The sequence below is a fragment of the Garra rufa genome, chromosome 1 (assembly GCF_049309525.1).
Source record: "Garra rufa chromosome 1, GarRuf1.0, whole genome shotgun sequence".
NCBI lineage: Eukaryota > Metazoa > Chordata > Actinopteri > Cypriniformes > Cyprinidae > Garra > Garra rufa.
Window position 1 is genome coordinate 32,995,096 of NC_133361.1, and position 15,349 is coordinate 33,010,444.

At 37.7% G+C, this 15,349-nt stretch overlaps 1 protein-coding gene across 1 annotated transcript in view; it reads right to left on the reverse strand.

Annotated features, from left to right (window-relative positions):
• Positions 1–14,665, reverse strand: part of epn2 (epsin 2) — a 39,150-nt gene extending 24,485 nt beyond the window's left edge. Inside the window, 2 exon segments of the mRNA XM_073839059.1 lie at positions 3,747–4,543; positions 14,502–14,665. Coding sequence (XP_073695160.1) covers positions 3,747–4,341 — 595 coding nt within the window. The 5' untranslated portion in view covers positions 4,342–4,543; positions 14,502–14,665.
• Positions 14,666–15,349: the final 684 nt, after the last annotated feature.

Here is a 15,349-nt window from a genome sequence, read left to right on the forward strand (position 1 = left end):
TTCATGTGTGGGGTTGCTTCTCATCCAAGGGAGTGGGCTCACTCACAATTTTGCCCAAAAACACAGCCATGAATAAAGAATGGTACCAAAACACCCTCCAACAGCAACTTCTTCCAACAACCCAACAACAGTTTGGTGAAGAACAATCCATTTTCCAGCACGATGGAGCACCATGCCATAAGGCAAAAGTGATAACTAAGTGGCTCGGGGACCAAAACGTTGAAATTTTGGGTCCATGGCCTGGAAACTCCCCAAATCTTAAAACTTGTGGTCAATCCTCAAGAGGTGGGTGGACAAACAAAAACCCGCTAATTCTGACAAACTCCAAGAAGTGATTATGAAAGAATGGGTTGCTATCAGTCAGGATCTGGCCCAGAAGTTGATTGAGAGCATGCCCAGTCGAATTGCAGAGGTCCTGAAAAAGAAGGGCCAACACTGCAAATACTGACTCTTTGCATAAATGTCATGTAATTGTCGATAAAAGCCTCTGAAACGTATGAAGCGCTTGTAATTATATTTCAGTACATCACAGAAACAACTGAAACAAAGATCTAAAAGCAGTTTAGCAGCAAACTTTGTGAAAACTAATATTTGTGTCATTCTCAAAACTTTTGGCCACGACTGTACATGGCCGCAGACTTTCAAATGGATGGACAAAAATGAGAATTACAAATATCTTCGTGATCAGAAGACAATTGAAAGTCTCATAGGTTTGGAATTACATCAGTGTTTTTAAATCAATTGGTTAAACTATTCCTTTAACATGGTAAGTGAAAGTCAAACCACAGAACAATCTGTGGTTCTAGATCAGGGAAACTAAATGCTAAAAAATCATTATATCCAAAAGCTTGTGTCATACAACACCGAATTAATTTCACAAACCAACAAAACCGCATTTTAACATTTAGCACCCATATCCGAATTTTCTTCAGTCTGATGAAGTGTGAATTGCATGTGACTGAGAACCCATTTACACTTTCAGTGGAAACAATACCAGGAAACTAGCAGAGGAATGTAAAACACTCCTGTTAACAATTCAGCTTTTCTTCCAACTGTTTTTCTTTTTGTTAATGACTCAGCTGTTTACACCCACTTTCATACTATGACGCCCTGCATACACTTTTTCATCTTCTCCTCAAACCAAAATGTTAATGCAACTGATGACAAAAGAGACACTAGGAGAAGCTCACAAAAAGTACTCTAATGGTTAGAATTGTGATTAAAAGAAACTGGCTGACTTCCTTCGAGCAGATGATCAAATTCCTTTTTATACTGTATAAAAAGAGGCAGGGGGTAGGAAGAAAAAAAGGAGAGAGACATATGCAGCTTCCTCTCTGAAGCACAGGGCAGAGCAAAAGACCTCTGGGAGTTGAGGAATTTTGTCTTCCTGTAACGAGCTGAGGGAAAGGGGTGGGGCGTGAACGGCACGCAGCTGTCCAGGGCAGACGTACAGCCACTGAGTGCTGCAGGGAGGCACAACAGAGGATGTGTCTCCTGCAGGGTAACAGCAGACAAGCAGTTTCCTGGTCTGCAGCATAAAGAATTTGCACCATGCAGTCTGAGCTCCAGGTGTGCAGAGCTTCTCCAAATGAATTCAACAAAGTTGACTCTTTTACAACCGCACCAGCCTAGATTTAGTTGTTGCCATTAACAGCAACATTTCAGACATTAAAGAAAAGATCAGCAGGCTACCAACCTTTTTACTGTTGGTAAAGGGCTTAATAATATTGTCCTCAGGAATAATGAAGCCTGTAACATTTAAAAATGCTTCAGCTCCAGGGCTACAGTGATTGTACCTGCTAACCCACCACACAAAAACACCTGATCTTGAAACTAGTCCTAATACAATGGTTAAATTGATGATAGTTCATCTCCTTTGTTTAAATCTGTTAAAACACTTTACAAAAACATATTTAAAAATCTGAGCATGCAAAGCTAAATTTAGTGTATAGTCTGCATAAGTACAAGCAACAATGTAACTTAAAATACACTAAGCTTTGAAATAATTTAGACAAACATCTTAAAGAGTTACTGTAAGATTTCTAACCAGGCACTGGATAGATGGTGCATTCAAGTGCTCTTTTTTTGAAGAAAGTTGTGCAATTACAATTTTAATGTTACATGCATTTAAGCCAAAATTCAGGGAAAAAGTGCAGAAATTCAACAAAAATGTTTAACTCCACATCTATATACTGATAAATTATTAAAGTGCATTACATGTTTTGGCTTTTTTTAATATTTGCATTTAATTCATGAATTGCATTGTCAATGGAATTAGCTGAAGCATATTCTGTCATATTTGTACAATAGCAGGTATTTTGTATATGCAACTTTGCTAGTTTTGATTTCTCACTGACACCCACTCAACTAAGTTTGTATTTAGAAGTTGGGCAATCACAATTTCTATGTTATGTGCGTTTAAACCAAAAGTCAGTGCAAAAGTGCAAAAACTCAAAAATGTTCAACTCTACTTCTATAAAGTGATACATTTTGAAAGTGCCTTATGTGTTGTTTGTGCTTTTTTATATTTGCACTTAATTTATGATTTTCACTGAAAATTGAATTAGTTGGAGCATATTCTGTCATATTTGTACAATACCAGGTATTTCGTAAGCAACTTTGCTAGTTTTGTTTTCTCACTGACACACCCTCAACTTGGAAACTGGGGGTTTAAAGAAAGTTAAGATTTTTCCATGTGTAATTATGACTGTGGTGCCATTCATGCGTGTTCAACACGTAAATACGATCTTTCCAACATGACTTCATCGCACCAAGAGTACCCATTAAAAGTTCTATTAGCCAATGGCACCTTTTTGGGGTCCTGGAGGGACTTGACTGGCCTCTTGGAAGTTCACTTGCAGATGAAAAATTTCCTGTTAATTTACTCAACCCATGCCATCCAAGATTTTATGTCTTCCTTTCTTCAGTCGAAAAGAAATCAAGGTTTTTAAGAAAAACATTCCAGGATTTTTCTTTATATATTGGACTTCAATGGGGATCAACGGGTTGAAGATCCAAATTGCAGTTTCAGTGCAGCTTCACAGGGCTCTACACGATCCCAGCCGAGGAATAAAGGTTGTCTCTCGCGAAACGATCATTTTCTCAAAAAAATACAAATAAAAAATACAATTTGTATACTTAAGTACCAACCCAGTGTTTACAAGTGAACATGCAAAGAGAATCAAACACCCTTTGCAAAAAAGGTAAAACAAAGATGTGGGAATATTTTTCACACTACCCTACCTTCATTAAACAAAGTACACAGATGAAGAACTAACTATGCACATGTGAATTGCAGAGCTAGTAAAAGATGAGCATTTGTTATTAAAAAGTATACATTTTTCTTACAAAATGACTGATCTGTCTGTGGAGATTCATTCATCACTAAAAATAGAAGAAAAAATGACTGATCGTTATTCCTCGGCTGGGATCGTGTAGAGCCCTTTGAAGCTGCATTGAAACGCAATTTGGACCTTCAACCCGTTGATCCCCAATGAAATCCACTATATGGAGAAAATCCTGGAATGTTTTTTCTCAAAAACCTTAATTTCATGACCATCTTGGATCACATGGGGTGAGTAAATTCATTACATTTTTATTCTGGAAGTGAACTAATCCTTTAAATATTTCAGCAATCTAATTTGGCTTGAGTTAATCAGCAGTTTTTCTACATTTAAAACCATTATAATCACTAAAAATGTGTTTAGAATTTATGCCGGGCAAATTAACAAGCTGAAGAAACTTACATCCATGATATGATGCCGGTGAGCCCTCAGACTTGCCATACTCCTCCGAGTAGCTGGTGGAGAGGTTTGGCTGGCTGGAGCCACGGCCGAAGTTGATCTGATTGTTGCTGCCCACGCTGGTGGCCACCTGCGCCATGCGCTCCTTAGTCTTCAGGGCCTGAGAGCGTTCACCCTTCAGACGGTCGTCGTCCTTCAGTAGCACGACCAGCTGCTTAGACTTCTCTCTGACGTTGATGCCCTGGTCTTTGCCGTCCCGATCGATATACTGGAAATCTTTGAGCGTCTGTATGGCAAAGATGTTCTCTTTGCACTGCAGGGCCACTCGCTCTGAGCCCGTTTTGATCAGGTAGTCCAGCAGCGTCAGGGCCTTGTACACATGCCGCCAGTTCTTTCCATGGTCGTTCAGCCTCCTCCAAATCATGCTCATTATCTCCGAAAAGGCCACCACATTGTAAGTGAGGTCGGCGATCTCTGACATCAGAGAGCTGGAGGGGCCCCACGGGTCATTGGAAGTCGCTTCCCTGACCTTCTTTTCCGGCTCTGAATAGTTATTTACCACATTTTTCATTTGTCTCCGAATAGTTGAGCTTGGCATGGTGGCGTGTAGTGTTAAAATCCTTGAGAATTGAAAATAAAAATCTCAGTTTTGCTTAACTCAAACAACAAAAAAAAGAAGTCTGTTGTGCAATAGTTCAAACACACGTTCTCCGTTTGAACAGTTTCTCTGTGTTACTCTGTGCCTGTTAAAACCATTTCCACAGATTGAAGGAAGCCAGCTCGATGAATTCCTCCATTACCTGAAACACAAAACCAAAATGTCAGACAGAAACGGAAAAGGTTCAAACCAGAAGCTAGTAATAGTGGCTAAGCGCAATTAGACTACATAAAATCTAGTGCACATAAAAACAGCCAAAGCAATTATCATGACCGGTCTTCTTTCCACAAACATGAAACGGAAAGACAGTGATCATGTTGATAAACATGGTGAACTGCACAATGCACATACAGAAGTTTAATGGTCCATTACCAAACTACACTTGCAGCTTCCCTCAGTTCAGATAAAGAGAAAGGAATCACAGCTGTTCTCTTTTCAAACTGAGCACAAGTCGCATTATACCACCCAGGTTCATGTGGAGTAAAACTTAACTATGTACACACATAAGGGCGGCTTAGTGTGTGAAGTGCTTCCTATTACTCATCTTTTACGGTAACATAACACTCATGTGGGAAGACATCTTATTTCCCAAAAGTAATTGCACCATACCGTGCTCTCCATTACAGTACGGCATGTGAAATCAGTCTATGCTGCAACTCAAACAATTCAGTCGTGTCTGCTAGCACTAAAAATATCATATCAGGATTTCAGAAAAATCATGACTCACGATTCTGATCACGATTCTTTGTCATGTTGCTTTTGCTATTTTGCAAGTTGTCCAAGCAGTACAGCCAAACTAATTTCTATATTTAAAAAAAAAAAAGAATGGCAGACATTTAGCTCAAAGTAGGCAAAGATAAAATCTTCGTGTCATTACAAAATAACAAAGATACACATTATAAATACACATAATATACAAATAAAACAAACAGTGCTTTTTCCCCAAGTACAGCAGATGTATTTTTCAGTAGCATTCAAGAACAAATATAAAACACTATAAGGGCCATTCTACAGAGTTGGAAACATCTTTTTTTTTTTTCCAGAATTTTTTTTTTAAATAATATCCAATGTACACATTTCAAGTAATTGTGCAGTTAATTCTCATATTGTATTTTCAGAAAGTTTGGGAATATTTGTCCTCTCCCCAAATGTCACCACTGCAACACAATAATAATTATTAAACTGGAAGGGTTATATTGACATTAGAATTTTGCTTGTATCTTCATTGTAAATATATTTTTTGCTATTTTATTAAGATTTTTAAAGAGGTAAATCAATAATTATATTTAACAATATTTCAAGTGTAATTCATGAGATTGGTTGTATTTTGTATCTATTTTTTCTTTATAAAAGGCACAAAGTTGATCATACTGATTTCAAAGTTAAGGATTCATTAGTTTGAATATACACTGACTGAACCAAAAACATCATAACATCTTAGTTGATAATTCAGTATTCCTTATTTTTGACAAAACATCCCATGTTTTGAAAGTGACTGCACAGTTTGGTAGCACAGTTTTCAGTATGAGCATTGAGAATAGCTAGATGGCTGAAACGTCTGCTCTTGCTCCATTAAAACTATTGATTCTTTTTGTTGAAGACTTTGTCTAGTTTTTTCAGAGTGCGAACCATCTGTAGCTTCTTTTATATTTTATTGGGTTTCACGCACCTGGACTTACAATTAGCCTTCGTCTGAGCGCAACAATATTTCCTTGCCTTCTCAGTTTTGGTAGTGAAAGTAATGTTTTGGTAGTGAACACATCACATTACAGAATTTTAACTTGCATACTAGAACACTACTAAAACATACTAAAAATATGCATAACTGTAGTAAAACTTTATTTATTAGGTTTATTAACACCAAAAAAAAAACCAAAGATGTCACTACTGAAACGCCACCAATGTTTCGTTGTTACTGTTATGGTAGTGACAATTTTAGATACTTTTGAACCTAGCTCAAAGATGCTAATCAGCACATGGTTAACTAGCAGAGTTTTGAACAGTTGTACACAAACTAAACTTTATGGAATAACTCTCAAAAAAGTGTGCTTAATTGCAGAAAAAAAAGTGTTTGGTAGTGACGTCCCTCAAAGTTACACACAGATTTTTTCAGACTTTTGAACACATTTACCTCAAAATGATGAGGCTTATCTACTCAGACCTTGTAGCTATGAGAGAGAGGGACACAGGAGTATTTTGTGATCAAAAATGTAGAGGTTTAGTTAAAATCCGTCTCAACCAATGGACAAAAAAAATACACCGTTTCGGTAGTGACATGTAAATGCAGGACACATTTTTTAAAATAAAGCTTCATAATTTACAAAGAAAATATTAAATTACATTTTTAACAATGGAATAAAATACAAAAATTATGTATAAATATAATAAGTTGGAATTCAGGGGTTAGGGCTCATGACAGCCACCTCCCAATTGAAAGTACCCAATAAATGATGATTTTAATACATATATTAAGCTTACTAATATTTTAAATATTATTGTGGGTTTCAATAGGTAATAGAAGAATCTTAGTAAACATTAAGATTTGAATACTTAAATGCTTTTTAAATGTGTTTTTTGGTTGTGGGACAGCAGTTTGGACCAATTCTGTAGAATGGCCCATATACACTTTACTGTAAAAATCATACATTCTTTCTTATTAAAAGCAACTGTATAAAAGTTCTTTAGTCAAGAGCAGTGAGTAATATTAATAAAACAACAAAACAGAGAAATATCAAAGGGATAGTTCACCCAAAATGAAAATTCAGTCATCCTTTACCCACTCTAAACCTGAACGGCCTTCCTTCTTCTGTTCAATGGTAAACAGCATTTGCTTGGTTCTTCAAAATATCTTCTTTTGTGTTTGGCACAAGAAAGAAATGAATACAGGTTCGGGACAATATAAGAGTGAGTAAATAAGGACAGAATTTTAATTTTTGGGTGGACTATAATTTTAATGACAAGCAGAAGCATGTTTATTACAATTAGTCTGCTGTCAATTTAAGAGCTGCACGCATTTGATACACAGGCACACACCCGTTTTTCTCTCAACTGTTTACATTCACTTCAGACATAACCAACTGTGTTTATATGTAAACCTTGCGTGTTTTTGACAGTATTATCACAATCAGATGTGAAAGATAACTTAGTCCAGTAATCAGATGTTAGACAGGCTTTTTAGTGTCAAAAATCACATGTCAGAACAGCCAGCAAACTAAATGTTTAACTGAAAAGGCTTTAAAGCACATGCAAATAATGTACTTTTTAATGATTGTGAATAAGTGCAGTGTACCATCAGCGTAACTTCACAGCTGTGTTAACATTTTAATATATTGAGTATATTGACACGGAAGCACCAAATGTAGCAAAATACAGGGCTCGAAATTGCGACCGTTTTGGTCGCATATGATCCCAAAATTTAATCTGTGCGACCGCAAATTATATTTGGAAACATTTGCGCGAGTGCCAGAAATTGTTGTGGTGCGACTTGGTTTCATTTCTTTACAAAACTTTTGCTAGCCAAACTACTGCACAGACTGCTTTGAGCTGATACAGTGACAGGTCTCCAGCATTACATAACCATTTAAACTCCATCTTTACATTATTACCTTTAACGCAGATTTGAGATATTAGCCGCCAATCACTCCGTCACAGACACTGCGCTCCGCTGAACTAGGAACCGGTCTTTTTTTTTTTTTTCTCTCTCAACCAACCTCTGTTCCGAATTTGCACAAATATGCATTGCAATTAGGGGTGTATGATATTACAATTTTTGATTGTGGACAATTAAAATGTCTCCACAATCTGCTTTTGAAGAAATATTCTATATTTCGTGCTACAGCGCTTATTCTGTCAGATACAATTCTGGGGCCTCCGTCTTAATATACTGTACAACGCGGGCGCGGCATATATTCACATCAAATGATAACTCAGCGACAGAGTTCCACTCACGCAGGGGCGTAATTTCCACTGGGGACACACTTTTCAAAATCTAGTTTGTGTTCTCCCACTTTCAAATGGTTTTGTTAAAGTAATCTCTTGTATTGTAGAATGCACGCTCAGCGCCGCCGAGAGTTTGCGCAATCGTCAAAACGAAACCATAAGTAAAACGTGCACGCGCATTCAAAATTATTTTATTACCCCACGTTTAGAGAGCGACTTCCTAATGCGCGCAAACTAGGCTACTTAAAATATCTAGACTGTTATTAGTATGTGGGCTATTATAAGTTATGTAGTTGTCTCTGTATCATGCTTGGAGAAAAAAGAAAAAAAGAATCGGTCTCTATTTGCACTTTGAATATTGAAAGAGAAGCCGACTTTGATTATGCCTGCATAATCAAAGAACCATGTCGTTTATTTTTTGTTATTTATAGGCCTACTGTAGATCGTTTAAAAATGCAGTGGTTGCTTCTAATTTAAATGGCTGTATTAAAAATAAACATCTTGTTCATGTACTCATATTTTCATTCATTCTTGTCCATTGCTTAAATAGGCTTTCAGACTCAGACAATTTGCTTGTAAAACATCAGCAATCAGAATCAGCCATGAAGAATCAAGATCGGCGCATCACTAAAAAGAAATTGGGTGCTCCTAAAATTTTTTTTGGTGCTCCTAACTTTAAGTTGGGAGCACCAGTGCTACCAAGTAAAAAGGTTGATTTCGAGCCCTGCAATATTATGATATTTCTTCAAAAGCAGATTGTGGAGACATTTAAATCATCCATGATCAAAAATCATGATATTGCACACCCCTAGCTAGCACAAATGAAGCATCAAAGTCATACCAAATATAAGTTTCGTGTCCTGAGCACACCGCGACACTTCAATCGTCGAGAAAACATCTCAACCCATCCCATAAATTCATTAAAAGCTACTGAAATGTGACTCCTGCTCTCCCTTGGAGGAGCCAATAGAGCGCTGCCTTACGAGCAACCCCCACTGCCGCTCCCCCAAGCCCGCATACACATGAATACAGCCGTGGCCTAATGAAACATCTGCTGCTTTAATGACCAATTCAGGCCCAGCACATCAGAGGAAGAGAGGGGCAACTGTATCACTACCGGAACAAAGCTCCAGTGGCTCTCACTGTGACGGGGGCCCAGGAAGCCAGCACACAGGCCCGCGTCTGTGTAAGGATGGCATCCTCCATACTAAAAGAACAGGTCTGGCAATGTCCTGCCAATATCAAGGAGTCTCAGTGATCGCTCTTGAAGCAGCGCCAGAGACTGAGCATAGCCAGTCAGCCAGTGTGAGCAGCACTGGCTCTCTTTTCTACTTTGAGAAGACATGAAACCCGTTCAGGAAATTGGCTGAATTAATACTTCAGGACACTTTAGAAGATACCAACAGCTTGCGCCAAGCAAACCATCTCTTGGCGTTAAAATACTAGTAGTGTCAGGATTTGCTAAAGATGTGCAGTGAAGAATTAGCACCAGGCCTTATTGAATATTCATTTGCAGGCGTTTCCCATTCAGACACAATTTATAGAAGTAGAGCATTAAAATGAATCACGCAACGTTTGTGCTTGTCAAATTACTGGTATTTGTGCTATTATTTAATGCTCAAAAAAAGCATGTCTTAAAGCAGGTGATAATTTGCACTGCTTCTGGTAGATTGCTCTGGACATTATGGAAACGGTCTGGCTGCGTTTGTGTTCTTTAGGGTGTGTTCAGACTTGTCATGTTTGGTTCGATTAAAACAAACTCTGGTGTGATTGCTCTGTTAGTGCGGTCCATTTGAGTAAGTGTGAACCACCAAAGAAGTGGACCGAGACCGCTAAAAACATGGGTTTCGGTCCACTTCCAAACAAACTCTGAATGCGACACCGACCAAATACTTCTAAACAAACCAAAAACAGTAAGTAATGACAAAATGTGACACTATGCAACATGATTTCAGGAAGGGAACAAGCAGTGCAGGGCTCGACATTAGCGCTTGTCCGGGACAAGTGGATTTTGTGAATGGGCAAGTGAAGGAGAATTTTACTTGTCCGACAGGACAAGTAACCTGATTAAAACATCAATAACAAACAATAACTAGCGCAGCACCGAAACTTTGGTGAGAATGATTCTGATTGTATTACTAACAGTTTAAACGGTGACTGAAAACAGACAGTATCAAGTAACAAGCTCGTGCAGCTTATTTGAATCACGGACATTTTAAAACTAATTGAACAAACATACTGCGGTAGAAAAAAAAAAGAAATATTGTATAACATTATATAGGTAAGCACCATTACAATTGCAAACGCGACATTGATTTTATACAACAGTAGTTCAATAAACTAGTAGTTAATATTAACTGACTTACATTTGACACATCACTGACCGTTTTTGTTAACGAAATAGTTATAAGAAAAGACACAGCAGAACAGTCGCGAATCTGAGAAGCACAGCGGGGTTTCAATACTGAATGATTCAGCATTTAATTTAATGAATCGGGTGAGTCAGTGAAAGAATTGGTTGAATCCGTGACTCATTCATTAAGACACTGACTTACTGCCACCTATTGGTGGTTCGGTATCATATTTAAAAGTATTGCATTTTTTCAACATTTTAGATTTATATGTTAAAAAAACACAACATTAATAATACAATTTTACTGTGTAAATGCATTTTTGGAACCTCTTATCTTCATTAAATAGTCTAAGTAAATAAATTTAAATAACATTTTCGATGCAGACTGGGTTTTTCCTGTGCAGTGGAAAGATGGAGTTTGTTGATACTGATTTAATCTGAATGGTAACCATACAGAGTCTAGTTATTCTAATTGAATGTATTGATAAAATTTCAGAATTTAATGTAAATGATGACACATTTAGTAAGGTTAGGAAAATAAAGTTAAAAAGTGTCCTGGAAATCAATTTAAGGCAAATATCACAAATATTCTGATTAAAGAAAGACCTTATAGAGCAGTGATGAGACTATTGCTTCAGAATGGATTAATTTACGGCAAAAAAGGCTCTTTTTTGTCTCGGACAACTAAATTTTTTACTCGGACAAGTGAATGTCTGATTTACTTGTCCGAAGGACAGGCACATGTCAAAACTTAATGTCAAGCCCTGCAGTGTATCCAAAACAAAATGTGCAGAGGGCAGAAATGTGGAGCAATGAGGAGGTAAAGTGCCTTTTATGAGCTCTTTGTGTTTTAACTTAAAGCAACGCTGAGCAGACCAATCAATGAATGGGTACTTTGATCTCAAACCCTTTTCCTTTTGTGTGGAGTGTTCTGTGAATTCCTTCATGAATTATACGTCCCTCAAACCGACCAATTAAGTTGTGAACGTATCACTATGCCTTTAGGTTTGGTATCTTTAGTGTAAACGCTAAGCGGACCAGGACTAAATGTATCATTTTCCTTTTTGGTCTGGACCAAATGAACCATATTAACCGAACTACAAGTATGAACACACCCTTAATGTGCACATTGTTGGTAAAACACCCAGAATTTTCTCCTCCATCTGCGCTTTTATGGATTTGCGCTCTAATGCAAATTTGTCCCCAAAGTACCAAATTTGCAGTTTAGTAAAACTTGTCCCAAAGTATCAAATTTGAATCTATAAAATACAGTTTTGACAACACTACTCCTGCACTACAAGGAAATGATGCTATAAACAAATTTGGGGGAATCTGCAGTGTTTTATCAACACCCGATCACTGCAGAACTTCCCTATGGAAGAGAATGGACCAGTTTTTGTATACCAGCAACTACTACTTTTAGTGAAACAATGCATATAATGCTCTTGTAGCATGTTTTTTAAAACTAAACTGATCGTCCCATACTTTTTGAACATTTAAACACAGTTTTATGTGTAAGGTTCTTCACATCTAACCCGTTTACTTAGAAAAACAATTAGAAGTTGAAGAAATGTATTCTGTGTGAACTCAAATTTAGTGGACTCAAATAAAATACTGCCGCAAATCACCAGGAAATGGAATGCAAATTCTTTAATATAGTAAAAACTACCATAAAAACCAAGACCCCATTAAATACCTTCACTAACAGTTTTTTTCTGTGTTTATTGGTTTCCTATTGAAACAGGTGGGCACTACCTACTTTCTAATTATGTCACATCAGTGAGTCATGATTCATGACTTGGCTATGCCACTACAGGGGGAGGGGAATTCTCATTTGAGACCACATTTGATTGGACAACAATCTGAGTAGCGCAAAAAGTCTTCAATATTTCCTGGAAGAGCAAGACTATTTTTAATTTCATGAGAACAAAAACCAACCCTAATGCAAATTAGGCATTACACAGGCTCCAAATGGAAACCAGCTCACACTACATTAGCAGGGAAAAGGCAAAAATCACAGTGACCTTGCTGCACGCAGTAATAGCTGTGACCTATTCCTCCAACATTTGACATGCACAGGCCATGCCGATCCACGACTGGCCGCATGACACCCATGCAGTGAATACTAATCCTGATTCAGAAACACTAAGAGCAAGTTCTGCACAGCTGTGAAGGGCAGGTTACCCTGATATGAATCAATCCAAACAAAAGACAGTGAGCATGGCAAGTGCCAGCATGTCTCACGTCTTTAAAGATCCATTGTGGAAGCACCAAGGAAGGGTGTGTGATGGCAGAGCGAATCCAGCAATGAAAAAAGCAGGTGTTAAGACTTTGCATGCTAAAACACTACAAGAATTAAGATGGAGAATTGAGGGGGCGAATGCACAGATATCTTAAATTACTCCATAGAAGTCAGGCCTACAGGGTGAACAGAAAAAGGTGGAGGTTATATAAGACAGCGCTTAGTGCATTCTGCTCACAGGTAAACCAGCCGGTCCAGCCACTTCAAGTCAACTGCTTCCTACACAAAACACGACAGAAATCTCTCAACGTATTCAATTTTACAGCATGTTCAAGTACTAAATCAAGAAGAATAGACACTACTTTGGTGGCTAAATAAAGGCAAATGATCGGCTCTTGCTGTGCTGTCCTCTAGAGACTCAGTATGTCTAATTACAGGAAGCAAAACACTAAGATGAAGATGCATATGCTGCAGAAATTGATCACAGAAACAACAGACAACGGTTCCCCTCAATCTCGGGTGTGTCCAGCAAGAAATCACAGGAGAAACTGAGAGAAATCTCCATGTTGTGGGGATAAAGCCATTCCGGTCACACTGTCCACAATCTTTGTAGTGTGAACAAAACAAACTCTCAAACTACAAATCTGTCTTTGCCAAATCTTAAGCAAAGGATTTGTGACTACACACAGTAATCTCGCAGACAAACTAGGAATACTATAAATGTAAACAGAGCAGAAAGTGTTTGGGGAGTATCTCAAGAAAGTACTGAATAAACCAAAGATAAGTCGTTGTAAAATATTTATACAAGATATACACTAGGATCTTATATGCTGAACCAAGATTACAGAGGTGAATAGAAAACCTGTGTTTGCAATTCTATTTAAATGTATTTCTGTTACTCAAACACAAATAATCCCAACGAGGCTTGTTAACAACAGTTTAACCAAACAAGGCCAGTTACAAATGTATTAAAGTATCGAGCTAACTTTGGCACAACCAAATTAATAACATCTAACGTTACTAACGTTATTAGCGAATAAAATACAACAAGAACAAACTTGTAAATGTTTGTGTGCGATTTAAAAAACGTATAAAATGACATTAACGACTTTCCATCTAAGGTTTAATTGCTAACTAGCAAGCTACAGAAACCGCGACGAAAGTTTCGTTAACTATGCGAACTTTTTAAAAACTAAACTATTTTATTTTACTAATATAACGTTGTTAAAAATGTTGTACGACTCGGCGTATTCGTGCTGTGGTGGTTTGGGGTTGTATTTTTAAGGACACCGACTCTTTAAAAGCTATAAAGTGAGTTTAAGTATTAGCCGCTTAGGCTAGCTAACTGTGGCTATGCCCCGACTAACTTGCTGGTTTAACCAAATATCGCTCTAATTCCTTTCAGTCCGCAAAGGAAATCATGCTTTATCACAGTCCTTCACTTTAATGCAAGTGTTTATCTAAAAACAACCTGAATTAGTTCAAGCTTAAGCCGAAATGTGTGGTGCTCGGTGGAGATATCGCCACACTGAGAGAAGCGACTAGAAAACAAAAACAGTAACTTACCAAACCTCCTGTGCCGATGATGACCGGGGGTAACACCCGGCATAAGTACAAACTACTCGTGTGAGAGATCTAGAAACTTTATTTTCTAAGACACGGTCGATGTGGTGTGTTGATGTGAGCGTTAGTGTTAGTTTGCTGGGCTTGTGTGTGTGACACCCACACCGTTCAACATGGCGCTCTGACTGCACACATTCATCCTCCTCAGGAGGGGCGAGACAAGCCAAAGGGTGTGACCAAACTCGCTGGGCTTCATTCTTAAAACTGTTTATTCCCCAAATATCACCAATGCGAGCCTCTTTACGGCCATGAAAGTCAACCAAGTCACTCATTAAAGAGGTGTTCTCTTCAAATGAGCGCACATTTTCCATCATCGTGAGATTAGTGTGCTCTTGAATTACCGAAACCGATAAAATCGGCGGAATGTGGCCCCCAAGTGGGCTTATATTGGAGACATCTGACTGTGACCCCGAGGTGGAATGTTTCTAGGAAATAAACTTCATGTTCTCATGTTTAAAATAGCTCTGTCTCAGAAGATGTACGGAGTGAACGATTGTAATAATCAGTAACATATTATACAATAACATTTCACTTTGTTGTACAAAAATGTAAAATCATTTTCACCAAAGCACAACGGTTATGGTTAATAATGTACTAATGTACTAGAAACATAGCAAAAATATGCATTAAAAAAATAATAAACAGTTTTCGGAAACCATAATATCAGAATCAAATTACATTAATGGCTACTAACCACAGTTCAACTGGTAGGCTATTTTAGAAAAACAGATATGGTTATGTTTTTAATGTTAAAAACACAAAACAGACACATGACGTGGAAGATATCTTTA